Below are 22,794 nucleotides of genomic sequence, written 5' to 3'. Positions count from 1 at the left end.
GGCGGAGCGGGGCGGGGCCGGGCCGTGAGGCGGAGCGGCAGCATGGAGGCCCGGCTGCCCTACGATGACTTCCCGGTGGTGTTCCTGCCGCCCTACGAGAGCCCTCCCGCATGGGTACCGCCGCATGAGGTGCGGGGATGGCGGTGGGAGCATGGGGGGATGATGGGGGAGAGGGGGAACCGGGAGCGGGGCCGCGGCCCCGGCGGCTGACGGGCGCCGCCGCCTTGCGTTGCCTTGCAGCGGGTGTACCACCCCGACTACAACAACGAGCTCACCCAGTTCCTGCCCCGCACCATCGTCCTCAAGAAGCCGCCCGGGGCGCAGGTGAGACCCCCCCTGACACTGACCCCTCTGCCCCTGTCCGTGGGTCCCTCCCGGTTGTTCCCCCTCGGGTTCGGTTCATGGCTCCCAGGGCCCTTCCTGGCAAACATTACTTGTTGCGGGGTGTGGGGTGATGCTGGTGGTAGGGTGGATGGGCTGAATGTGGGGGAGGCAAGAGGTGCTCACATGTGGGGATGTGGAGCTGATGGAGGACATGGAGCGGGGAGGAACGGCTCACGGTTCAGTGTGCAGGATCCTGGGTCGAAGCCCCGGTTGTATTTCACTCTGCTTTCTCTCGCAGCTGGGCTTCAACATCCGGGGAGGAAAAGCCTCACAGCTGGGGATCTTCATCTCTAAGGTGTGTCTGGCCTTCTACCATCTCCTTACCTGTGTCCTGGCCCTTTGGGTGTTGCTGAGCCAGCTGGGTGTGCAGGGAGACTGTCATACGAGTCTCTGAACTTACAGCTATAATTTGCCATGCACCAAGCAGCAATCAGACAGTCCTGCAGCGTTGCCTGATCTCTTGCCAGCACACAGAGCATTGATGCTGCACTGCAGTACCCACTGCTCCCCATCCTCCCCTGTCCTATAGATGGGCACCATGGGGAGGCTCCGGAGCTGACTGTGCAGAAGGGAATGCTGTGGCACAGGCTGTGCCATGGTCACTGCTGTTGTCCCTGCTGTTCCCCTTGCAGGTGATCCCCGACTCAGATGCACACCGGGCTGGGCTGCAGGAAGGCGACCAGGTGCTCTCAGTAAATGATGTGGATTTCCAGGACATTGAGCACAGCAAAGTGAGCACACTTGCAGCTCCACTGCTGGAGCAGGGACAGGATGGGGAGGAACTGTGCACCCATAGTCTCCTTCTGGTCTCTCAGCCTGCACCAGCTGAGCTGCTGACACCACAAAACTGATGCATTCCAATTTCCTCCAGCCCAGTCTGGTCACCGAGCAACTCTTTCTGGTTTCAGGCTGTGGAGATCCTGAAGACAGCCCGTGAGATCACCATGCGTGTGCGTTACTTCCCCTACAGTAAGTGCCCTCCCTAAGAACAATTGGATTCTAAGTGAAGGATAAGACTGTGTTAGTGCTTGATTTCTGTACCCACAGAGTTCATAGATATAATGGAGGGGGAGGAAGGCCAGGTCAACCAAACAAGGATTCTTTGTAAAATGGAAACTGACCCTCAAATGAAGAAAGAAAAATAGAAAGCAGAGGAAGACTTTGAACTTTTATTCTTAATGCCCTAAAATAACTTGAAATGAGTGGCTGGGGTGCAAATACTACTTTAAAGCCAGCTGCTACCCAAGAGGGTAGCAAACACTGTCTCTACTTAGTGAGGTATAAATGGAATGTATTTTCTCCTGTAACGTTTTTGCTAATTCCATCTTGCCATCAGCCTCTCCTGCTCTTTCAGCCTTGCCTTTCCCTTCCAGATTACCAGAGACAGAAGGAAAGAACTGTTCACTAGCAGGCAGCTGTCTGCTGGGTTTCCAGAGGGGCCATCCTGCTAAGAACTCTCCACTACTTTTCCTCAACATCTGAGATGACATACCACGTTTCAGCTGTCACTGGAGGTACAACTCTTCTGTTGGCTGCGCAGGCATTGGCTCTTTCCTGCATGGAGGGATACCAATGGAATCTTAGTTGGAAGATGGATGGGGCTTTAGTCTGTACTCCTTGAACTGGGTGTTGAAACAAGCTGTTGAAGCTGATGTGGAAGTGGGTACCAGAGGGCAGCTTCTCCGGCAAGATCTGTGCTTCTCTTCTAGCTGGACTTGAATTAAATGAGGGCTCTGCTGATTCTGGATCCAGCCCTCATTACTAGATAAAAGGCAAGAGGATATGAGCATGCTGGAGCACAGCACAGCCTTTGTCCTCCAGGAGATCAACCTGTTCACTTTTCTGGTACTATGAAGTTCTTTCCTTCTCTACTGTCCTACCTCTGCTACTCCCTACTGGGTTTACTTTGGACTCAAGGAGTAAAATCCACTCAAACCCAGTTCACGTATCTCGCTGCACTAGTCTGCCAGGGCAGGTTTGTACCTCTGCTGCTTAGCCACCCCCCACACTACAGTACCAAGATGCTAGGACCATGTTTGAGAGCTGCTGTAGGTGCTTGACTGGCTTCCTCCTAGGGCAGTTGAGGGTTTCATTCACTGAACCTGCTCTCTTCACTTGGCACAGTCCTGTCGTGTGCTACTCCGCATGGTACTATCACATACTAAGTGGTATCAGGACAGCCCTTGCCTTGGCTGCCTGTGGTGTTTTCTGCTTACCTGTAATAACTGAAATAATAAAAAGTACAGCAACCAGCATTCATTCTGTTCCCACTCAGGCTGTCTGTGTGGAGGGTTGTTTGTTAACACCCCCAGCACTACCCTGAGGAAGTGCTGGGTGGACAGCTGAGACAAGGCTTGGCTCCAGTTGCCCTGACAGCCTGTGGGAGGAAAGCATGGGACCCATATGACACGCAGCTCTGGTTTAAGGCTGTTCTTCCACCCACTCAGCTGGAAGCCAGTCCTTGATTTTAACCTGGAGCACTGCTTCAGCACTACCAGGAGCAAGAGCTGCAGTGGAGGGTTGTGTCTATGGTGCCATAAACAGCTTCCTTGGGATGGTAAAGGGTAGTAGCCCTGACACAAGTTCAGCACTGCCAGCAAACTTGCTCTTAGCTCAGTTGCTGGTAGAAAGCTGAGCCAGGCTGAAGCAGAATGAAATACACTAGAAACTTTCCAAACAGCAAATTTAGCTTTTCTACCTGGGAAAGCACTCTAGAAACCCCACTGTAAGATGTAGGAGCTCTTCCCTGGGGCCAGGCCTCTGTGTGCCATGGGATGTTCACATCTGCAGTCTCACACCAGTTTCCAGCATTTATATGTTCCTTGGGGAAGGAGGATGCTCAGGTTGCAGCAAGGCAGCCTCCTACTAGTCCACCTTCCCTTCTCCCCTTGTTGTGCCCAGACATGCCAGGGAGGTGGTCAGTTCCCAGCCCCAAAGCCAGCTCTGGTCTCTGCCTGGCGGAAAACACAGTGGCTGAATGCACATCAGGCTTTCAGCACACGACCCAGCTGCTGAGGAGCCAACAGACACCTTGAACTCCACAGGAGACTGCAAATACAACCTCAACATTCAATTTGCTCATCCTGCTCTGAGCAGTCCCTCACAGGAGCTCCAGGGAGATGTCCCCTGCCCAGGGCTGCTTCCTCCCTGCCATTACTCGGAGGCAATGAGTTGGGTGCTTTCACAGCCTTCTCACTGACCCTGTGACTGGCTGTGGGCAAACAGGAAAGAGGAGATTCTTTGTCCAAGACACCCAAGGCATAAGTTAACTGACACAGCACTAATGGGGTTTGCATGGCCACCACAGTCAATTTTATCCTCTGGAACCAGAAGGACAAATAGCAGTTACTGATTCCTGATGGTAAAATAACAGGTCCAGGAACATTGAATACTTTTTAGCAACTTGCAGAATAGGCCAAAAGTCATGAGGACTGGAGCAGATCTATGTCAGTGAATTAAGTCCCTGGCCAGGGAGGCAGACTGGCAGAGACACTGCAGGTAGCTTGATCTTCTGGAGCAAAACCCCTTCTCTTCCCACTGTACTCCCAAAGCCATGCTCAAACTCTGTAAGCTCACCTTTCTTCCAGCCTACACCACACCAGACAGCCTTGTCAAACCTACAAGTAAAATAGGCAGAGGCATCACAAGGCTCCTCTTCAGCAGCAGGACAGCAAAGGTGTTGGTGAAATAACTTTATTTAGTGTGATACATGGCTGTGGTCAGACAGTCCATACTCATAGTAATAGTCACACTTACTCAGCTAACAGCTAGGAGACAGCAGGGCCAGACACACACTCAGTATTATACACATCCATAGAGAAGACAGTGGGAAGTGACCTATTTAATTTCACTAATTACCCCCCCCCCCCCCCATTACTTAGGGTCTCCTCCCTCCCTCCCCCCAGGTCCGTGACTGAACAACACAACAGCAGGGCAGTGCACACCTGCCTGTGAGAAGGGGACAGCAAAACCTGTTTACAGCAGACACGGACACACCGACAAACATCAGCAATTCCCACACAACAGGGGTATGTACAGAGGAGGGGATTGAGCTTCCCGGACCAGGGGAAAGGAGGGGGACACTCCAGAGTGAAAAGGGAAACCACAACCCAGCTTCCTCCTGCAGGCCAGCTCACCCAGAGTGGAAGGGACAGGGGAACAACAGGTCTGTCACCAGCAGTGAGGGCACACTAAGCCAGGTCCCACCTAAGGCTGCCCCTTCCCCTCCTTTGAGGGCCCACAGGCTTCAAAGTGTGCATGCCATGTCAGTGACTGAGGGACATCTGCTGGGGGAGTGGCACCACCACCAAACACTGTTGTCCCCATCTGTCACACCATGGTCTGTTGCTCTCCTGCCCATTAGCATCCTCCCTGTCAACATGACATAGGCTGGATGATGAAAAGAGCAGTGGATGGCTTTCCACCATCCAACCGTTTTATTCTCCTCTCTTTCAACAGACCTACTGGCTTGTGGTTAGGACAGATGGTTAAAAAAAACCCAGGGCTCTATTAACAGAATTAGAAACCAGGGGCAGGGGTTAGAGGATGTATTTCCCAACCTCCAAGGTCAAAAAGTGAGACCAAAATCCACCTCAGCAGCATACAATCCTTCACTCCTCTACCTGGGTCTGGCAGTAGATCCCTGCACTGCTCATCACAGCTTTGGCAATGTTGCAGCTTAAAACTACCCCAAAAGTGAAGTGGCTACTAGCCCTATTCCCAGAAGCCTACTACAAAGGGTGAAGCAGCTATGTGTATGACTTCATCAAGCACCAACCTAGGCATGAGAGTACAATAGCTCTCACTGGCCTTCAATCTGCTGCAGCTCTCCTGGCTCCACATGAAGAATCTGCCATCCTATATTACAAGGAACAGAACAGAAACCTGAAAAGGATCCTGAGCAGCATCCATGGCTCCTGCAGTAGGTATTGCCCCTGTAGTGATGGATTTCAGGTAACTGCTCACTTTTGCTGTAGACAGACAGGACCCAGGTCTCTACAAATCACCCTGAGGGTCTCTTCTCCACCCAGCCTCATGCTGTGAAGCCTCTATACCCTCTTCCTTCCCCACATCTGACAATCAACACTCACCAAGCACCAATGTCCTCTGGATGGGAAAATAATCCAGCTGAGCAGAGTGGTCTGTGGGATGTCTCTGCTACACAAATGGAAGCAACAAGGCCAAAGCTATCAGAGTCTGGGGTTCTCCAGTGCTGTGTGTGACACAAGGGGCACAACTCAGAAGTCAGGAGCAAGAGTTAGCCAAGGTCATCCACAGAAAGGAGAAACTGAGGAGCTAATACTGTGTGTGCCCTGCAGGAAGCAAAAGCCTAGAAACAGATAACCTGTATTGTCCAAAAAAGGCAAGGCCAAGTCAAACTGGCTGGTTTAAAAGGAGCAGCCTTTCAACAGAGGAAGTGGGGATGCAGGATAAAGACAGGGCTGGAGTGGCCAAGGATGCAAGGCATTGAGCAAGGTGGCAAGCCTACCCCCAAGCTTTGTTTTTGTCTTCCCTAACTTGGTGGGTTTTCCAATTGCATTCACAAGATATATCTGAACAGAGAGGCTCGAGGTGGAAAAGAGGAGGAGGAGAGGAAGAGAGAGACTGTAAAGGGCACCACAGTGCCAAAGTGCAACAACATAAAAGAAAAGAAAAGACAGGACACTCATTCTGCACTCAGGGCTCATACCATGCAGTAAGAGGGACGACCAGGGCTGCTCCCCACCAGTAAACAGGGAGTTCGCTCGCGTTAATAGACTGGTTTTTCAGCCCACAGAGTAGGGTTGCCAATGAGCAGTGATGTTCTTCAGTGAGACTGGCCGGTTGGGGAATGTGCTGCTACAGAACGGGCCTGTTAGCAGGAGCACCCGCTCTCCGTTACTGGCTGCTCAGGAGGTTTCTCTAGTTTGATATCAATCACTGCAGGAGGCAAGTGAAGGAAAACAGCTGGTTCAAGGGAAAACAAGAAATAAAGGCCAGAGAAAGGTATCAGTATCTGAAAAGCCTGTTACCCTTCTTGATAGAGGCAAGGGGTTTAGCAGAGCATATTCTACCTACAGGATTAACTGCAAAACCCACAGACTGTATACCAAGAGTACTTGGAGGTTAGAGCTGAGTCAAGCAGGTCTGCACACAAGACAGCCCTGTGTAAAAAAAGTATGGTATTTTAAATCCACGCAAATTGCTCTCCTAAGCTTAAGTGGAGAAAGCAAAACTTGTGCTTGCCATTATAAATAGCTGTGTATGTTTCTACACAGACAATCGGGATCCTCAAATTATGATCACAGTTAAGCACCACACTAGAGTGGCTGTTCCAGCCGCATCTTTGCAAAATCCCAGTAAAGCTCATCCCCACAATGTGCCAAAAAGTCAGTTAATCCCAACCTATCACATGATAATTGTAAAACTCCCCAAGAACAGGGTAAGTTACTGCTGAGAAAGCAAGGATACTGTCTTCTTTGCTCTTCTCTGGTGTGCTGTCCATCCCCGGTAAGGCAGCAGCCACACGACGGAAAAGCTGAGAAGTGGGAATAGGAAAGTTGAAGGCTTGTCAGATATAAAAGTTCATGTTAAAACACACTGCTCTGCAGAAGGTCTTGGAGTCAGAGTTGTACAAACTTGTTAAGTGGGTACTTTAGCAAGCAAAGCAATGATTGACAAATGCCACAAGAATTTTACCTAAGAAATTTACTAAATAAAGGCTTTATTAAAGCAGTTATTCAGTTCCTACAAAACAGTTTTATTTTACCCGTTTCTGCTTGGACAGAACATGAAATTAATCATAGCAGTTCTTGCAGGGACATGTAGAACAATTTCCTCCTACTCTCATTTGCCATTTCCAGCCTCAGCTGCTTTTGCACACAGCAATATCACACAGCCCAGCTAAGGACTTCCGATGACCTATCTTAAAAGAGACCAAAGGTTTAAGAAGTCTATGGAATACCTGAGGTTTTACAGACCATCTTTTCAGTTCACTCCTGCTGTGAACCAGCCATTTCTGAGCAGAACAGCTGGCCCAAGTGAACTGCTTTGAGCTACGAAGGATGTGCTAAGGGCTGGGAAGGGCTATCACAGCCCCTCCAAAAAAAACCCCAAAAAAGAAACCCAGAAAGAGGTTTTGCATCATTCAAGTCAATGCTTAGAGCTCCTCCTGCTGACAGGAATGCAGCAGCTAACACACTACGCACACTACCAGGCAGTTAGGCCAGAAGTGCTGCACATAGGACAAGAGGAATCATCTGCTAATGATTATTTTCTCACAGTAGCTTGGCAGGGATTCCTCATCAACCCCTCCAAATTGTGTTAGTTGGAAAATCCAGCTGCTGAGGTACCATCAAGGTGCTGCAGTTTTCTCACTGCAAACACCCGTCAGGCAAATAAAGCAGCTAAGATAGAACCAAAGACTAAAGGGGTTCCTTGGTCTTCAATCCAGAACAGCCAAAAGAAACAGACCCAAAGTTTCCTAATACCATTGCGAGGTGCTCCTAGCCAGTTGATGTACAACAAACTGGTGTGTTTCCCAGTACACCAGCAGCACTCATGGCCCCTGCAGACCCCTGCACCTTACAGCTGCCTTACTCCCAGTGTTCTGTCACGCTTATGAACGATTGCTGAACTAGTTTCTAGTTCAAGAACTATATGATCACAAGCTTGTAGCAAGAAGCTATGGATGCAAACTGAAATACAAGAAATACTGATTAATGGTAAGGAGCAAGATGCATTTCAGTTCCTTGTTCATTCACATTATTCAGCTGACACTGAACAATATAAGCAAATATCCAATGGAGCATGAACCCTGAGCAGAAGCATATGCATAGAGAGCAGTGAAATACAGATGTCCTGACTCTAGAAGAGAACATTGACCTACCTGTTTCACATTGTATCCAGTCTTTGCACTGGTCTCAATAAACATCACATTCAGCTCTTTGGCTCTCTGTTCACCTTCTTCTGTGGTGATTTGCCTGGAAAAAGATGCAAACAAGCAGAAAGAGAGGAAGAACAGACAGGAAGAGTTAGAGATATCTGTGACTGAGCTGCTCTTCAGCAGTGGGCTGCTTCACCACCCTTAAAGGAGTGCACAGTGCATCAAGGGAGACCTCAGGACCTCCATGTCTTTAAGAGCCCATATCCTGCAGCTACAAATGAATCAACCTCAGGTCAGTTACCCAGGGAATACCTGGACTTATGACTATTAATAACAGATGACTTTGAGCCTCATTCACAGCATTCTAAAGGGAAGGAAGAAGCCCCACACACTGCACCAGACACAAAAAGCACTTTCCAAACAGAAAGGAGCTAAGTGGCTACAGGAAGGTTTCAGAAAGGCTCTAGCAGCAAGTACAGGGCAGCAGCAAGTGCCAGGCTGCTGGCTGTGAGCAAGCACCTGCAATTGCATCTCCAGTCAACACCCTGTACATACCTGTTTCACATTATATCCTGCTTTAGCACTGGTTTCAGTATACATCATATTCAGTTCTTGGGCTTTTCTCTCACCCTCCTTTATAGAAACCTGTCTACAGTAATGAGACCAAATCACAGAAAAGAAAAACCAGAACAAAGAAAAAGAGTCCAAAAATGATGAAAAGAAAACTGCAGTTAAAGAAAAAAAACCAACAAAAAAACCCAGCCACCAACTGGAGCAACATTAACAGGGAAGTAAAATTTAACAGGCTGCACCAAATAAGAACAGAGCTATTTTTAGCTCAGCTTTTTGGCCTCAGAACTTAACTCACATCATCACTTTACCATAGGATGAATAGCTCCCAACACACTATTCTATTTCAAAAAATGTGACTATGCTCAGGCTGACACTGGGGCTTTGTCCAGCCTTAAAAGGCCCAGTATTTCAGCCTCACAGGAATCAAACTCCCTTTTAAAAGAAGACCAAGGCAGCTTCTTTCACTGGTACCTGCATACAGACTGTCATTCCAAATTCTAGCCTAGACCAACACTACTGTTACTTATATGAACCTTTTAAGATCAGAATTTCTAGTGCTACATAAACTCCAACTGTAGCTACTATTCAATATTCTGTTATTTTTAATCCTTATGGCAGTGCTGGACCACACTGCCTCATTTATGGACTACCAGGAAATACTCCTAGGCTGAAATGATCCCATTTGGTTTTCCAGTTCCACATGAAATTGGATTTGGATAGAAATTAGAAAACCTGAAATCTAAATGGCAGCTTATTCAGTTAGGGAGCTGCAGTTATTTCATGCTCCCAGGAGGGCATAAGAGATACTAAGTGGTTAATATTCAGAACTGGCTCAAGTAGAACATGCTAGATTTTGCTCTTTTGCTTTTGTGAGCTGCTTTCAGAGATTAGACTGAGGTGAGATCTTCCCACCTGGAATTCAATCCAAATCAGCTGTACACGTTTTTATCATAGTTCTGAAGCTCTGAGCACCAAGTTTTACCACTACTTCTAAAGTGAAAGGCACTGAGAACAGCCTCCCACTTGAAGTGGGGAAAAGCCAATTGTTAAGACTAAGGTGGTTGTGTGGAGGACACAGAACCCATTTCTGTAAGAAGCACTGGTACAAAGCCCATACACAGTGGCCAGCCAGAGCCTAAGTTTATCCTTTTCCTCACTGACTCAAGTCCCTTGCTGGTATTAGAATTGGCTATACTTTTCCTGCTAGGCACTGCAAACTGAAAATTAACAGCGTGACTTGCACAGGGAGACAAAGGGCAAAACACATCTCCTGACCCAGTTTGTGCAGCCAGGGATGCTGGGTATTGTCTCACATAAGCATTTGGACAACACCAAAACCACAAGGGAGAAAAACACAATATATTCTGAAGCAATATATGTACACTGCAGGAGTGAACAAAACAAGGATGAGAATTTAAAACACGGCAGCATCAATGAATGAAACAGTCATTTCTATGTGCCTATTGGGCACATCATCCCAAGAAACAGAGGAAACAAACAGGCAGTTCAGATAATAGGGCAAGGCTGGTCTGAGAAAAAATTAATGTTCCACCTGTAAGGCTTTTCAAGCTGCTAGCTTTTGATCAGAAATGTCTCATGAAAAGCCAACGGATAAGGGTTTGATTTATAAGAACTCACTTTGCTGTGAGATACAGCTCTTCCCCAGTCCTACCTTTTGGAGATGCTTTCTTTTGTATCAGATAAAGTTTCCCAACCATTTCAGTACTTCCCATGTCCTATGACATATGAAGCACACATTTCAGAGTGCCCGGTGTACACAAACATGTTTCAGTGTAAAGTACTGGGACTGTAAGGAACTGCACAGCTTATTCCATCTTCCCTTTGCCAATTGCTACTGACACTATTCATTCAAATAAAACCCCTTCCTTATCTACACTCTCTCTGATGTCTTCAGAAAGAATTAAATCTCCAAAAACATTAAACAAAATTTTTACCAAATCAACAATCAAGAGAATTTGAAATAGAAACACAGACTTCTAAGAAGCCATTACATTGATTACATTGCTTGAAGTGGTGTTGTAGGACTGAATTTTAAAAGCCAAATGCTTTACTATGGCCAATGTGTCCCAAAACATTCAGTCCATGTGATTTTAAGAGTCTAATTCATTTTTTATTTCTCTTAGGGAAATCTGCTTCTGTTAATTCAGTTTCCTCACACATCCACAACAACAGTTTGTGTTAGGTATGACATGAAATTGATAATCAAAGGGAAACCTTTCATACTGATACTGATAAAGTTCATGCTGCCTCTTGTAGCAAGAGGCTGTACTGTGAACTTACAGCTGCACACAGACTCATGTAAATAGGATCACTAAAAAAAGGCACATTTACTTGCTTTTGCAAGACACCTTTCTGGTTTTATCTCAGCATGGAAAGAAAAATCAGACAAAATACACTATTGAGAAACATGGTATATATAAAGATATGCCAAGGATTGATATTTTTCAGGTTGGTTTGTTTTAACCAGAACTATCTGTAGAATAGCAAAAGGAAGTAACTTTGCATATGTTGAAGCCAGAAATCTGAATTTCATGACAAGCTTTTTATGCTTCGCTTAAATCAGTGATTGTTTTGAACACAGACTAGTTGGACACTGCTTTTACTGGTCATGGCAGCAAGGCTGCCAGCCTCCCTCCATTACCTCTTGTCTGCCAGGTCAGTTTTGTTCCCCACCAACATGATGATGACATCGCTCCCTCTCTCTGTCCGAACGTCATCAATCCACTTGGAGGTTTGCTGGAAAGAATTCAAGTCTGTAGGGAAGAAATAAAAGGCAGTGCTGAGGATAAAACTTCTCTTCAGAGAGGGAGAATGCTATGCCTGTACTCGGGTGCTTCTCTGAATCTCCCCACACCACATAGAAATGACCCATACATTGTTTTCTGCTCAGACAGAAAAACAGGGCTGGGGAGAAAGGGGGGGGGAACATTCCTAATGTTAATCACCTTTTTGCAGAGCTTCTGGTTGTAACTTATTAGTTCAGCTAACATGTAGTATTTCAAATAATGAGCCACCAAAGCATCACTCACTTGTAATGTCATAGACTACCACAGCAATAGTAGAGTCGCGGATGTAGCTGGGAATCAGACTGCGGAAACGCTCCTGGCCTGCTGTATCCCAAAGCTGCAGCCGAACCTGCTGGTACCAGGCCAGAGAGAGCAGAGAGAAGGAGAGAGACAGCAAGAGAGAAGAGAAAGGAGGAAACTGTCATTCAGAGAAAAGGCCATTTCTGGATTAACTGCATGCAGCTTCATGTGAGAAGCTGAAGGCTGACCTTGTAAGCTTGCCCCAAATATCCAAACATCACAGAAGTTGGCTTTTCTGACTCTGTGTGTAGATAGTTTGCTTTAATTACCTCCTTTCATTGTCCAGATGTTCTGCTATTCCCAGAGGTTAAGTCTACTACCTCATTACTGACAAAAGTAGCTAGTAAGGCATACAGAGCTGGTCTTCCTGGTTCACCCAGCGTTAAGCGTGGGGTTTCCACAGGACTCCTAGGCTAGAGCATCAAGACTTTTTGAGGCAATTCCCAGGACAGACATGCAATTCCATCAGCCCATACACCATGTGGTAAACTGGCACGCATTCGCCAGTATCAAGAATTCAGAAGATAGCAATGGGATTTTCATGCAAGATTAGAGCAATCAGTAACTTAAGTTCCAGCAGATAAGATTTTACACACCGCAGGCTTCATGTGACACAGAGGGCATCAGGTTCTCCCTTTTCAGATAAACACAAGAGTCAGAAACAAGCACAAATGCTACGACAGGTACAGTTTGTTCTCAAGAGCTGTGCCCAAACACAAACTGATCTACCATATACAATAGCTCTAAGGTCTGGTACTGCCTATTTGAAAGTGCAATAGCCAAAATATGCCCAACCACCACAGTGAATGCTAAACAAAAGCTTTTCACAACTAGGAGTGATACCATTTCCTTCCAAGTCATTACCCCACGCAGCTAGCTCTACAAGCAGTGCTACCCTGCCAGAAAACAAGACTGCTGTTGGCATTCTCAACAGGCAGGAGTTTCAGGGGAGGGCAGATACCAGTTCCCAGCTCAGGGACACAAATTGGTCAGATGTACTCACAAAGCCACTTGTTCAGCAGCGAGGGAGAGCAGCTGAGCAGCACAGTTAATAAGGCAGCTTGCAGGAGACTGGCTACACGGGGAAACACAGTCCCAGATGGACTGATAATTGCTTTGTTTAGAAGAAAAATAGAAGCTGGACAGAGTAACATCTGCAAAGTGTCTTGCTACCAGCAAATTCAAAACAACATCCGATGTACATCAGGGTATGTAGATCCAATGCCCTGGGGCTTAAGGAAGATCAGGGTTTATAGTTAAAGCAATTAGCTCATGATTTTGAAGGTAGCCTTGATTACAGTAGAAAAAACCAAGGCTTTTTACTACCCCAAGCAACTCAGGGTGACAAACTCCAAGTATTGGAGTCTGGACAATACTACACTTGTGCTGGAAGATCAGACTAATACTGACAGCTTCTGGCTCTTGCTTCTGGACTTTACAACAAGCTTCCACATAGTCCCCAAGATATTGCTGCTAAGTACACTATTCAGCCAGACAGTTTACCAAGGTGGCAACTTAAATACTCCAACCTTCAGTTGCCTTCAAAAAGTCAACTAGAGGAAGTACCACAGAGCTGGGCAAGAACCGGCCCTGGTAATCTTCTTGTAAGTGAAGGGTAACACTATTTGAGGCCTTCAGCTATGCAGGTACCATGCAGGCACCCCTGAGGTGACCTGAGAAAGCTGCAGTATTTCTGTGGCTTCTCATTTCTAGAAGTCAACATTCACATGCACCCATTCTGGAGGGGAAGTAAACCCACTCAAACACGATGGGGTGCCAATGACCCCACCAGCCTGGGAAGATAAAAGGTCCTCAACCAACAAGAATTAACCCAGCCTATCTTAGAAACTAGGTAGCTTTGTTCAGAAAGGAGCCTGAGATGCAGTATGGGCTTTCCTCATGGATCTCTCCACAGGCCAGTTGTGTATTTATTGTTAAGCTGTTGGGCAACTTGAAATGGGTTTTTTGTCTTCTCAGCTCCCCATTTGCTAGGTAACAGCTTTTCTCCATTAGTTAAGAGTATCTTGGCTGGTACTTAAGTATGTCCTATGGGACTGTCCCTATTTTACGCTACTATGACCTGCAATGACTTACAGGAGGCTGTTTGAGGTTCCCAAACACAGCACTAAAGACAATGCATATAGCTCTTTCAGAGTGGTAAATGAAACTGTGTTTTTCTAATTGCACTATAGTGCTTACCATCATCATGCAATCAGAAGTACCTGAGCATGTTCCTTCAGTAACACAAGAAAATCAAAAGCCTCTCAGTCACTAAGAACAGAACAAAGAGCAGTAACAAGAAAAATATGAAATTATCTGAAAAGATCAGACCATTACCAAAGTATGAGGAGATCAGATAGCACTTGATTGGTTTTGACATCTGTTTAAGACTGGCAGGATTCTTCCACCTGCCTGGATAAACAATACCTGTCACAACAGTGGGGAGAGAAGATGCCAAGCTCTGAAGCCTGCCACAGTGCCTCACCTTGGTTAGTTGCCAGCATCAGCCATCACATGCATATCTCAGCACTCCCCAGACAGATCACTTTAGTTTTACATTAGTTTGCATGAAACCAGGAATCCTGCCAGAGTTAACTACTTAAGCTACAGGACTGAGAGAAAGGCAATGTAATTATCTGCCATCACTATGCAAGATAAATCCTAACAGAAGTCTGTTACTTGCTAAGCACTTTAGTTAAAGGGAAACAAATCCCTGGTCCATAAAACCTCACAATAACCTAGAATTTGTGACAATAAAGGTGGGCCAGAGGATTTCATCTGCACTATGTTCTTTACTTAGGCTTTATCCACATGGTGTTAGTTCAAAGGTGTAAATCCTGCCTAAATAATTCTGCTGACAGTGTAGCTTAAGGGGAAAAGCCAGATAAAGTGAAATCAATAACAAGAAGTTATAATGAAGTAACTGTATTTATATCTTCATATCTTATATTAAAACATTCATGCCAAGATTTACAAAGTATTTCCCTTCTAAGCTCATTTATTCTTTAGAAATTATGGTAGTTACATCTCTTTCAAGAGCTCTGTTGTGAGAGAACAAGAACTCACATGAATCACCAGCTCTCTTCTTCAATGAAATGGGAATCCTGAATCCTCCTAAGCTGCCACTTAGCTTTTATTTAAATGACTGTTGTACTATTTTACCTACTCTGACAGCATTCCTTTGCTTTAGCATCTGAAGTTGTTACCTGTGTTACCCCTCTAGTTATCCAGAAAGGAAAATACTCATTCTGAGGGCTTTTTAGAAACAAACAACAATAACAAATACACAGACCCCAAAACCCCAAGCCAAACCAAACCCCCAAGTCCCCCCACACAGACCAGAAAAACAAGAAACCTTTTCAAAGGCTACCAATCACCTGACATTACCATCAGCACAGACATATGAAAAATCACAGTCTCTACTCACCTACCTCCAGTTCCCCAGCTTCTGGATTATGGGATGGAGTTACCATTGGTTGTGGGGGAAGATGCCCAGCTGCACTCCCTCAGCCCATGAAACACTTACAGTCCTGGGGCCAGTGGCCTATCCTAGCTCTTTTCAGATAACATCACCACTTCCAAACATAAAAGGTACATGTAAAAAGCAAGGTCCCTGCAGTCACTCCAGCTCAATACCTACTTGTAATGTCAAAGACAATGACAGCCACAGCAGAGTCACAGATGTAGCTGGGAATGAGGCTGCGGAACCTCTCCTGCCCGGCTGTATCCCACAGCTGCAGCCTGATCTGGGAAATGGAAAAGCGTAGGGGAAGAGGAAGGGGGAAGAGCAGGAAAATGGAAAACAAAAACCAAACTTCAAGTGAAATAAAAATTAAAATTAAAAAAACAAGGCAAAAATAATGCAACAAAAGAAAAGTCAAAATGGAACAGAAACGTGAAAAGAGCCAACGACACTTCTATCCACGTTCTCACAGCAGCCTCAGCCCAGTATGTCTGAGAAATCTCCCTCCCTCCACAGATCCATTAATAACTCACACATGCAAACACATTCTTCCATTTCATCATAAACCCAAGACATCCCTAAAAAAGTACCTTCTCACACCATCTGTTAACGGGGGAAATAAGCATACATACCTCAGTGCATCCTGCCATGCCAGAGCTCTGGCTAGACTGGCCACACAAGCAGACTGCAGCCTACAGCTAGCTAGATGTGATCACCTCCAACCATAAGGGCATCACCCACATACCGATTAACTCACTGGAGAACCTGGTGTGGTGATATATGCTAGCGGGGTATAAGCCAGAAGAGAAAACACCCTCTAGACTGACTTATCCTGTGCTGAAATTCAACAAGCCTGGGAAGACACTGAGTCACAGAAAAGGAAATACCAGGTCTTTTAAGAATGAGGTTGCAGCTGTAACATGGGACTGGCGGCGTGACAGCCAGGACTGAGGACAGGGTGTCTCGTGGCCTCAGTTCACTTAATGCCACAGGTTCCACTGCACTGGCAATGTGATGGAAACAGCACACTTAGAGCTCCTCTGCAGGAGGCAGCTGGAGGCAGTTTTGAAGAACCAAACTCCAGTCTATTTCCCCTTCTTCTGCCTAGTACATGCTACACAGGCCATTGTTAGAGCTGAATGATCTAGCACAGGTATATCTTCAGGATATATTATTTGGTGTAAGGACATATGAAGTATGCTAGAGCACATGCTGTAGTTAAGAGGCTCAGCATTCTTCATTTCGAGCCCAGCAGTCAAAGCCTATTGCAGAATACAGCATTAGCCATAGCTGAGAAATTATTTCACTGTCTGAATCTCCCCAGCTTGTGTGCTTGTATTTGTCCCTTTCTATCTTCATTCAACACCTCTCCTTTGTTTATACAGGCTTTATGAGCTGTGGACCACTTACATAATCAAGAAACTAGCAGTATACCCAATGAATATGGTGTTTTTTGGATAGCAGGCCAGCAGGTGAATGACATCCTGACCTGCATAGCCACAAGAAATCAAGACTACACTGCTGAAAACAGAATACAAGCATTCCAAGTTGCTTTCACAGGTGTTAAGGAGCATTTCCAGGATGTTTTTCTTCTGCTACTGCCAGTATCATTGAAGAATGTTATCCAGTTTCTCCCAAAGATTAAGCCAAGGTCTTTCCTAACAGTGAATCACTGGCAAGATGGCAGAGAAGCACTTGGGAAACTCACCACACACACTGGGCTGAGACTTCCTCAGAAGCAACAGACCCAAAGTAACACAAACGACTTCTACTGCACCACTGGTCCCTTCCTTCCCGCAACAGCATCACACTTCTTAGCCAGTAGTAAAACTAGCAAAAAAGGCAAGTACCAGCAAAACACAAATTAATGAAAAGACAAATAGTGAAAGACAGGACAGGGATGTGAGGGATCTCTTTATGCAAAGAGGAGTCTCATGCAAGCTAAATCCAAAATTGTTTTATTCACAGAATATTCACAGAATCCCAAGGGTTGGAAGGGACCTCAAAAGATTATCCAGTCCAACCCCTCTGCAAGAGCAGGGTAACCTGGAGTACATCACACAGGATCTTGTCCTGGCGGGCCTTGAATATCTCCAATGTAGGAGACTCCACAACCCCCCTGGGCAACCTGTTCCAGTGCTCTGTCACTCTCACAGTAAAGAAGTTCTTCCTGATGTTAACGTGGAACCTCCTATGCTCCAGTTTATACCCATTGCCCCTTGTCCTACCACTGGATATCACTGAAAAAAGCCTAGCTCCATCATCCTGACACTCACCCTTTACATATCTGTAAACACTGATGAGGTCACCCCTCAGTCTCCTCCAAGCTAAAGAGACCCAGCTCCCTCAGCCTCTCCTCATAAGGGAGCTGTTCCACTCCATCATCTTTGTGGCTCTGCGCTGGACTCTTTCAAGCAATTCCTTGTCCTTCTTGAGCTGAGGGGCCCAGAACTGGATGCAATATTCCAGATGCGGCCTCACCAAGGCAGAGTAGAGGGGGAGGAGAACCTCTCTTGCCCTACTAACCACACCCTTTCTAATGCACCCTAGGATGCCATTGGCCTTCTTGGCCACAAGGGCACATTGCTGGCTCATGGTCATCCTCCTGTCCAGCAGGACCCCCAGGTCCCTTTCCCATTCACTGCTTTCCAGCAGGTCAACCCCCAACCTGTACTGGTCCATGGGGTTGTTCTTCCCCAGATGCAAGACTCTACACTTGCCCTTGTTGAATTTCATCAAGTTTCTCCCTGCCCAACTCTCCAGCCTGTCCAGGTCTCACTGAATGGCAGCACAGCCTTCTGGTGTGTCAGCCACTGCTCCCAGTTCAGTGTCACCAGCGAACTTGCTCAGTTCCTTCATCCAGGTCCTTGATGAAAATATTAAACAGCACTGGTCCCAGCACCGACCCCTGAGAGACTCCTCTGGTCACAGACCTGCAGCTAGATTCTGCCCCATTGACCACAACTCTGGCCTTCTTCCTTTCAACCAGTTCTTGATCCACCTCACTACCTGATCATCAAGCCCACACTTCCTTAGCTTATCTATGAGGATGCTGTGGCAGACAGTATCAAATGCCTTACTGAAATCAAGAAAAACCACATCTACTGCTCTACCATAATCCCTCTACCTAGTTACTTCCTCATAGAAGGCTGTAAGGTTATTAACAGTACATTACACCTGTATTACAAAAGGAGCCTTCCTACAAGAAGAAACTGCACCACTGCTGGTAATCATGAAAGACTTCCAGACCTGTAAATGCCTCGGCTCTGCTCAGACTCATTTATACCAACAATCCCAGAGACAGAGCTGCAAATTCTAGAGGCAAACTAAGCTTAAAGTACATAGACAGCCCATTCCTCGGGATATGGACATTAGCTTGCCCCAGTTTTGCATGAAAGATTTTTACTTCATTCTAGAGGTATCAGATAGGAACAAATATTGGAAACAAGGAAAGCTGGTCAGTGACAAAGGCTCTCCTCTGAAGGCTGCTGTGGGATTTTAGCAGCTGTTGGAGGAACGGCCAGTGGAATAGCATGCACAGTAACCACTGCTCCCAGGACTGCAGTTGCCATGTTATCAGAGAGATGCCTCACTTACCGTGCGGTCTTCCAGATACATCGTTTTTGACAGGAAATCAATTCCAATGGTTGCCTGGAAAGAAGAAAAGCATTAGGAACTGCAAGCTTCCTTCCAGCATCTGCAAATCAGAGCTGTCCACACAAACTCTCAGAAATGTTCACCAACTTAGAATTAAGCTGCTGAAGTAATTTGCCTTCAGTGCAGCTGATAACAACAAAGCAGTCTGAATACCTGCCCCACTGTCATTTCATATCATTCTTCCAACACTTCCCAACTGCACAAGAACCTCCAAGTCTTGATTTTAGCCTCAGACATTCACGCATCTTAACACATATCACATCTGAACTGGGATCACCTTCTCTTCTGGTCTACCACAATTCAGTCTGGTAAGAATTATCTCACTAGAAATATCCAAAAGGTAAAGCAAATTACAGATATAAATTGTGGGCAACTGCGCCGAAAGCTTAAAAGCAATGTTTATTCAGGCTTTCCATTTCAGAACGTGCTTCCTTTCCAGTGACATTCAGACGCTTCATTTCACAGCTCCTTCCAGTCACATTTCTATTGCTGCACAGCAATTCTGGTACAAAGACATTTAAAGTAATTTACCAAGCTAGCTGTGCTCCCAGGCACTTAAATCAAGCAGATGTCCTATCATAACCCCGGAACCAGGAGACAGGTTACTGATGTAACAGATTTTAGTATTTTAGACAGACTAGTTCCAGTCTTAACAAACATAAGGAGCATTTAACGTGTTCTGTAAGGTCTCCATCATAATGTGAACCATTTAACATTAGAAGAGACCACAACATTCAATTTCTGTAGCGAGTAGCAGCCAGGACACAGCTTGTAACAACTATAATAAGCAGATAAATCTACAAGAGCACATTTCCAAAGACAGTTCCAGTGAATGGCTTGTCACCAAGAAAACAATCTTCTCTTCCTTTTTCAACTTAAAATAACCCAAATCTAAACCGATAACTCTTTCTGGCCTTAACTACAAGATAACACCCTAGTCTTATCTTCTTTAAGGATATCTGGTATTTCCTTGAAATACTGCCAAGTGCTTTTGACATAACTAGTTCTTCCTGAAATCTTCAGGCCTCTTACCCATTTTCAGATTTCCATCTCTACCTCTTCATTACTACCATATTCTTTCCCTGCCGAGACTTCGTCAGCTCCCTCTACAGCCCGTTAGCTAACAAAAGTAGTAATAATAAAGAAAAAAAGAAAGTATGCCATGCTGACTTCTTGCAGTTCTATCTCCACACTTTGGATTCAACCATTCCTACTTAAATGGAAAGCCTCTAAAGATGCCAGAGACCAAAAACAACCATGAGCATGTTCATACCTTATTCATTCTGTTTCCTGATACTCTCATACGCATTGCAAGGCATCCTAACCCTTGTCTTCCCTGTTCACCACCCCATAAACCAATGGTTATCCCCCTTTTCCTCAAGGCTTCTCACATACATATAGGATCTAAACATTGCTTCTTTTCTGTACACTGCACTTCCTGGCATCATATTAGATGCTTGGGCTTAACTGTGAAGTCTCATCTGCATTTCAAGGCACATTCCAACCTTACAAATGATGCTGAACTGACAGCTCATGGGGAAATGTGCTTGGCCCTAACACACACACACATATACATATATATCAAAAAGCAAACAAAACCCAAACAAATCAAAACTAAAAAGCCACACTCAACACACTACCACATACCTGGTAAGTATTGTCAAAACTGTCATACATAAACCTGGTGATCAGAGAGGTCTTCCCAACTACAAAAGAAGAGAAAAATTACTTTCAAGCAGCAGTGGGGAAAAAACCCCAAACCACCACTGCTTTGGGACAAATGAATCAGAACGAAGCTGCCAATCTAAGGCCATTTCCCAGCTACCCCCTCCTGTGAAATAACCACCTAAGAAAGCCATTCACAAAATGACAGAACTATGTTAAACCAAATCAATCTCAGTAGGTCAAAGATAAATCATGACAATCGCTTGATCCTCAAATTAGGTATGTTGTGATACATCTGACAAAGGACTATTGGTTTACTTTAAGCAAGCAATAATCTGCTTTGTTACTCATATTTTGCTACTTATGTAATCACCAGGTCTAGGACTTACAGGCATAAACATCAAACCAATACACAGTGATGTCCTTGACACTGTTTAGCTGCCTCTGGATGGATGGAAAAGCAACATTCAAAACTTACATCCTTTCCTCACAATGAGATTTTAGATACAGAGTAAATTTTGGTTGCTTGATTAAAAACTTTACATTTGCATTGCCAAATATTATCAAAAGACAAAGTGCAGAACTGACAAGAAACTGGAACTAAAGAGCTCAGATTCTCTCTCAGGAAGCTGGAGGAAGCCAAGAAAAATTCAAAAGCCATGGACAAAAGAAGAGGGTAAATCACCTAGAAAGGTTGTGAAAGTGTAACCACTAGGGAAGGTTAAAAACGGGTCAGTCAAATGTCTATCAGCATAACCCTTGGTAAGGCAGGGGAATTAACTTCTGGGAATTCCTCAAAGATCTACAGTTCTGGGACCGAGAAGAGGGGAAGCAATAAAAGATCTGAAGAGAACAATGCAGCAAATACCACCATTTCAAGAAAATGATACAACTCATCCATATATTACAAAGGCAGGAGTACAAAAGAGAGTCAACTTCAGGTAAAACAAAACAAATGCAGCTCTAGGCAGCAGCCACACTCCACAACCACCGCTTCGTCATTTACCCTCCTTCCAGTATCTGCCATGCAGCCGGCGTGGACAGGGCCAGAATACAACACCCAGCACGGAGCAGCGGCCCGAGAGCCCCTTGACGGCTCCTCCCGGCCCCGCTGTGGGCGCACTGCGGGCCTGCCCCGGTGGAAGGCCCAGCCCCGGTATCCAGGCCCGCAGGGAGCCCCGGGCGCTCACCAGGCCCTCGCCTCGCCCCGGCGGAGCCGCAAGGCCGGAGCACGGCGAGGCCGCCGCTCCCTCGGGCGGGCGCCCTCTGGCCGCCGCCTCCCGTGTGGGCCCCGGCCGCCTCCCCCCTCAGCGGAGAGAGGCGCTTGACGGCTCTGCTCACGGGTCCCACCCAGCGGCCCTCAACGGACCCTCAGCACCCTCAGCCCCGTTACCGGAGCGCCTTTAGCGCTGTCTGCCCCTCCGAGGGCCGCTCGCCGCCGCCGCAGCGGAAGGCCCGTGCCGGCTCCGCACCCCCCATCCCCGGTGCCAGGCCCCCGCCGCCCCCCGCCCCGCTCACCGCTCTGCTCGCCCAGGAAGACGAGCTTGAACTTCCTGAGCGGGTTCCCGAACTCGCCGCCGCTGCTGGGCGCGGACATGGCGGCGCGGGGAGGCCGAGCCGGAGCCGTGACTGAGGAGCAGGAGACACCGCCGAGCACACACCGGCACCGCCGCCGCCGCCCCGCGCGTCACGTACGCTACGTCACCGCGACGTCAGCGTGCCCCGCCCTCCCCGGGGCGGGCGGTTGCCATGGCGACGGGAGCGGCCGGGCCTGAGGCCTACGTGTGGGTACCGGCCTTGGGCCGCGTTGTGCCGCTGTCACAGAATCCCGAGGGTTGGAATGGACCTCGAAAGATCATCTAGTCCAACCCCCTTCCAAGACCAGGGTAACCTGGAGTACATCACACAGGAACTTGTCCAGGTGGGCCTTGAATATCTCCAATGTAGGAGACTCCACAACCCCACTGGGCAACCTGTTCCAATGCTCTGTCACTCTTACAGTAAAGATGTTAACGTGGAACCTCCTATGCTCCAGTTTACACCCATTGCCCCTTGTCCTACCACTGGATATCATTGAAAAA

At 46.6% G+C, this 22,794-nt stretch overlaps 2 protein-coding genes across 13 annotated transcripts; one reads left to right on the top strand and one right to left on the bottom strand.

Moving 5' to 3' along the window:
• Positions 1 to 9: 9 nt before the first annotated feature.
• Positions 10 to 2,643, top strand: PDZD11 (PDZ domain containing 11). The gene is made up of 6 exons (XM_034063917.1): positions 10 to 129; positions 241 to 324; positions 623 to 679; positions 1,017 to 1,115; positions 1,293 to 1,353; positions 1,758 to 2,643. The coding sequence occupies exons 1-6, from the start codon at positions 43 to 45 to the stop codon at positions 1,790 to 1,792; spliced, it is 423 nt and encodes a 140-aa protein (XP_033919808.1). The 5' UTR covers positions 10 to 42; the 3' UTR covers positions 1,793 to 2,643.
• A 1,641-nt stretch (positions 2,644 to 4,284) lies between these two features.
• RAB41 (RAB41, member RAS oncogene family) lies at positions 4,285 to 22,419 on the bottom strand. Of its 12 annotated transcripts, XR_004549673.1 has the most exons (11): positions 22,232 to 22,385; positions 20,696 to 20,754; positions 18,989 to 19,042; positions 15,569 to 15,674; positions 12,117 to 12,169; positions 11,872 to 11,977; positions 11,484 to 11,595; positions 8,252 to 8,345; positions 6,835 to 6,901; positions 6,074 to 6,303; positions 4,285 to 5,596 (listed from the first exon to the last, which is right to left on the bottom strand). XR_004549673.1 is itself a non-coding variant. In XM_034063683.1 (10 exons), the coding sequence occupies exons 1-10, from the start codon at positions 22,308 to 22,310 to the stop codon at positions 6,239 to 6,241; spliced, it is 795 nt and encodes a 264-aa protein (XP_033919574.1). In that variant the 5' UTR covers positions 22,311 to 22,385; the 3' UTR covers positions 4,285 to 6,238. The 12 variants fall into 12 exon arrangements, 8 of the variants coding, with proteins under 8 accessions (XP_033919574.1, XP_033919578.1, XP_033919579.1 ...); XM_034063683.1 differs by having other exon boundaries at positions 4,285 to 6,303; XR_004549674.1 differs by lacking the exons at positions 4,285 to 5,596; positions 6,074 to 6,303 and adding an exon at positions 8,804 to 8,897.
• Between the last annotated feature and the right edge of the window lie 375 nt (positions 22,420 to 22,794).

This window comes from Melopsittacus undulatus, chromosome 6 (genome assembly GCF_012275295.1).
Source record: "Melopsittacus undulatus isolate bMelUnd1 chromosome 6, bMelUnd1.mat.Z, whole genome shotgun sequence".
Classification (NCBI taxonomy): Eukaryota; Metazoa; Chordata; class Aves; order Psittaciformes; family Psittaculidae; genus Melopsittacus; species Melopsittacus undulatus.
This window is presented reverse-complemented; position numbering and strand designations above follow the sequence as displayed.

What these genes read in the sequence shown, in the direction of transcription:
- PDZD11 (XM_034063917.1), top strand. Translation starts at nt 43, where the DNA reads ATGGAGGCCCGGCTGCCCTACGATGACTTCCCGGTGGTGTTCCTGCCG. An exon ending in CATGGGTACCGCCGCATGAG is followed by an intron (nt 130 to 240) that starts GTGCGGGGATGG and finishes GTTGCCTTGCAG; the next exon opens with CGGGTGTACCACCCCGACTA. An exon ending in TGGGGATCTTCATCTCTAAG is followed by an intron (nt 680 to 1,016) that starts GTGTGTCTGGCC and finishes TTCCCCTTGCAG; the next exon opens with GTGATCCCCGACTCAGATGC.
- RAB41 (XM_034063683.1), bottom strand. Translation starts at nt 22,310, where the DNA reads ATGTCCGCGCCCAGCAGCGGCGGCGAGTTCGGGAACCCGCTCAGGAAG. An exon ending in CATTGTCTTTGACATTACAA is followed by an intron (nt 12,170 to 15,568) that starts GTAGGTATTGAG and finishes ATCTACACACAG; the next exon opens with AGTCAGAAAAGCCAACTTCT. An exon ending in ACTGACCTGGCAGACAAGAG is followed by an intron (nt 8,346 to 11,483) that starts GTAATGGAGGGA and finishes ATCTTTTTCCAG; the next exon opens with GCAAATCACCACAGAAGAAG.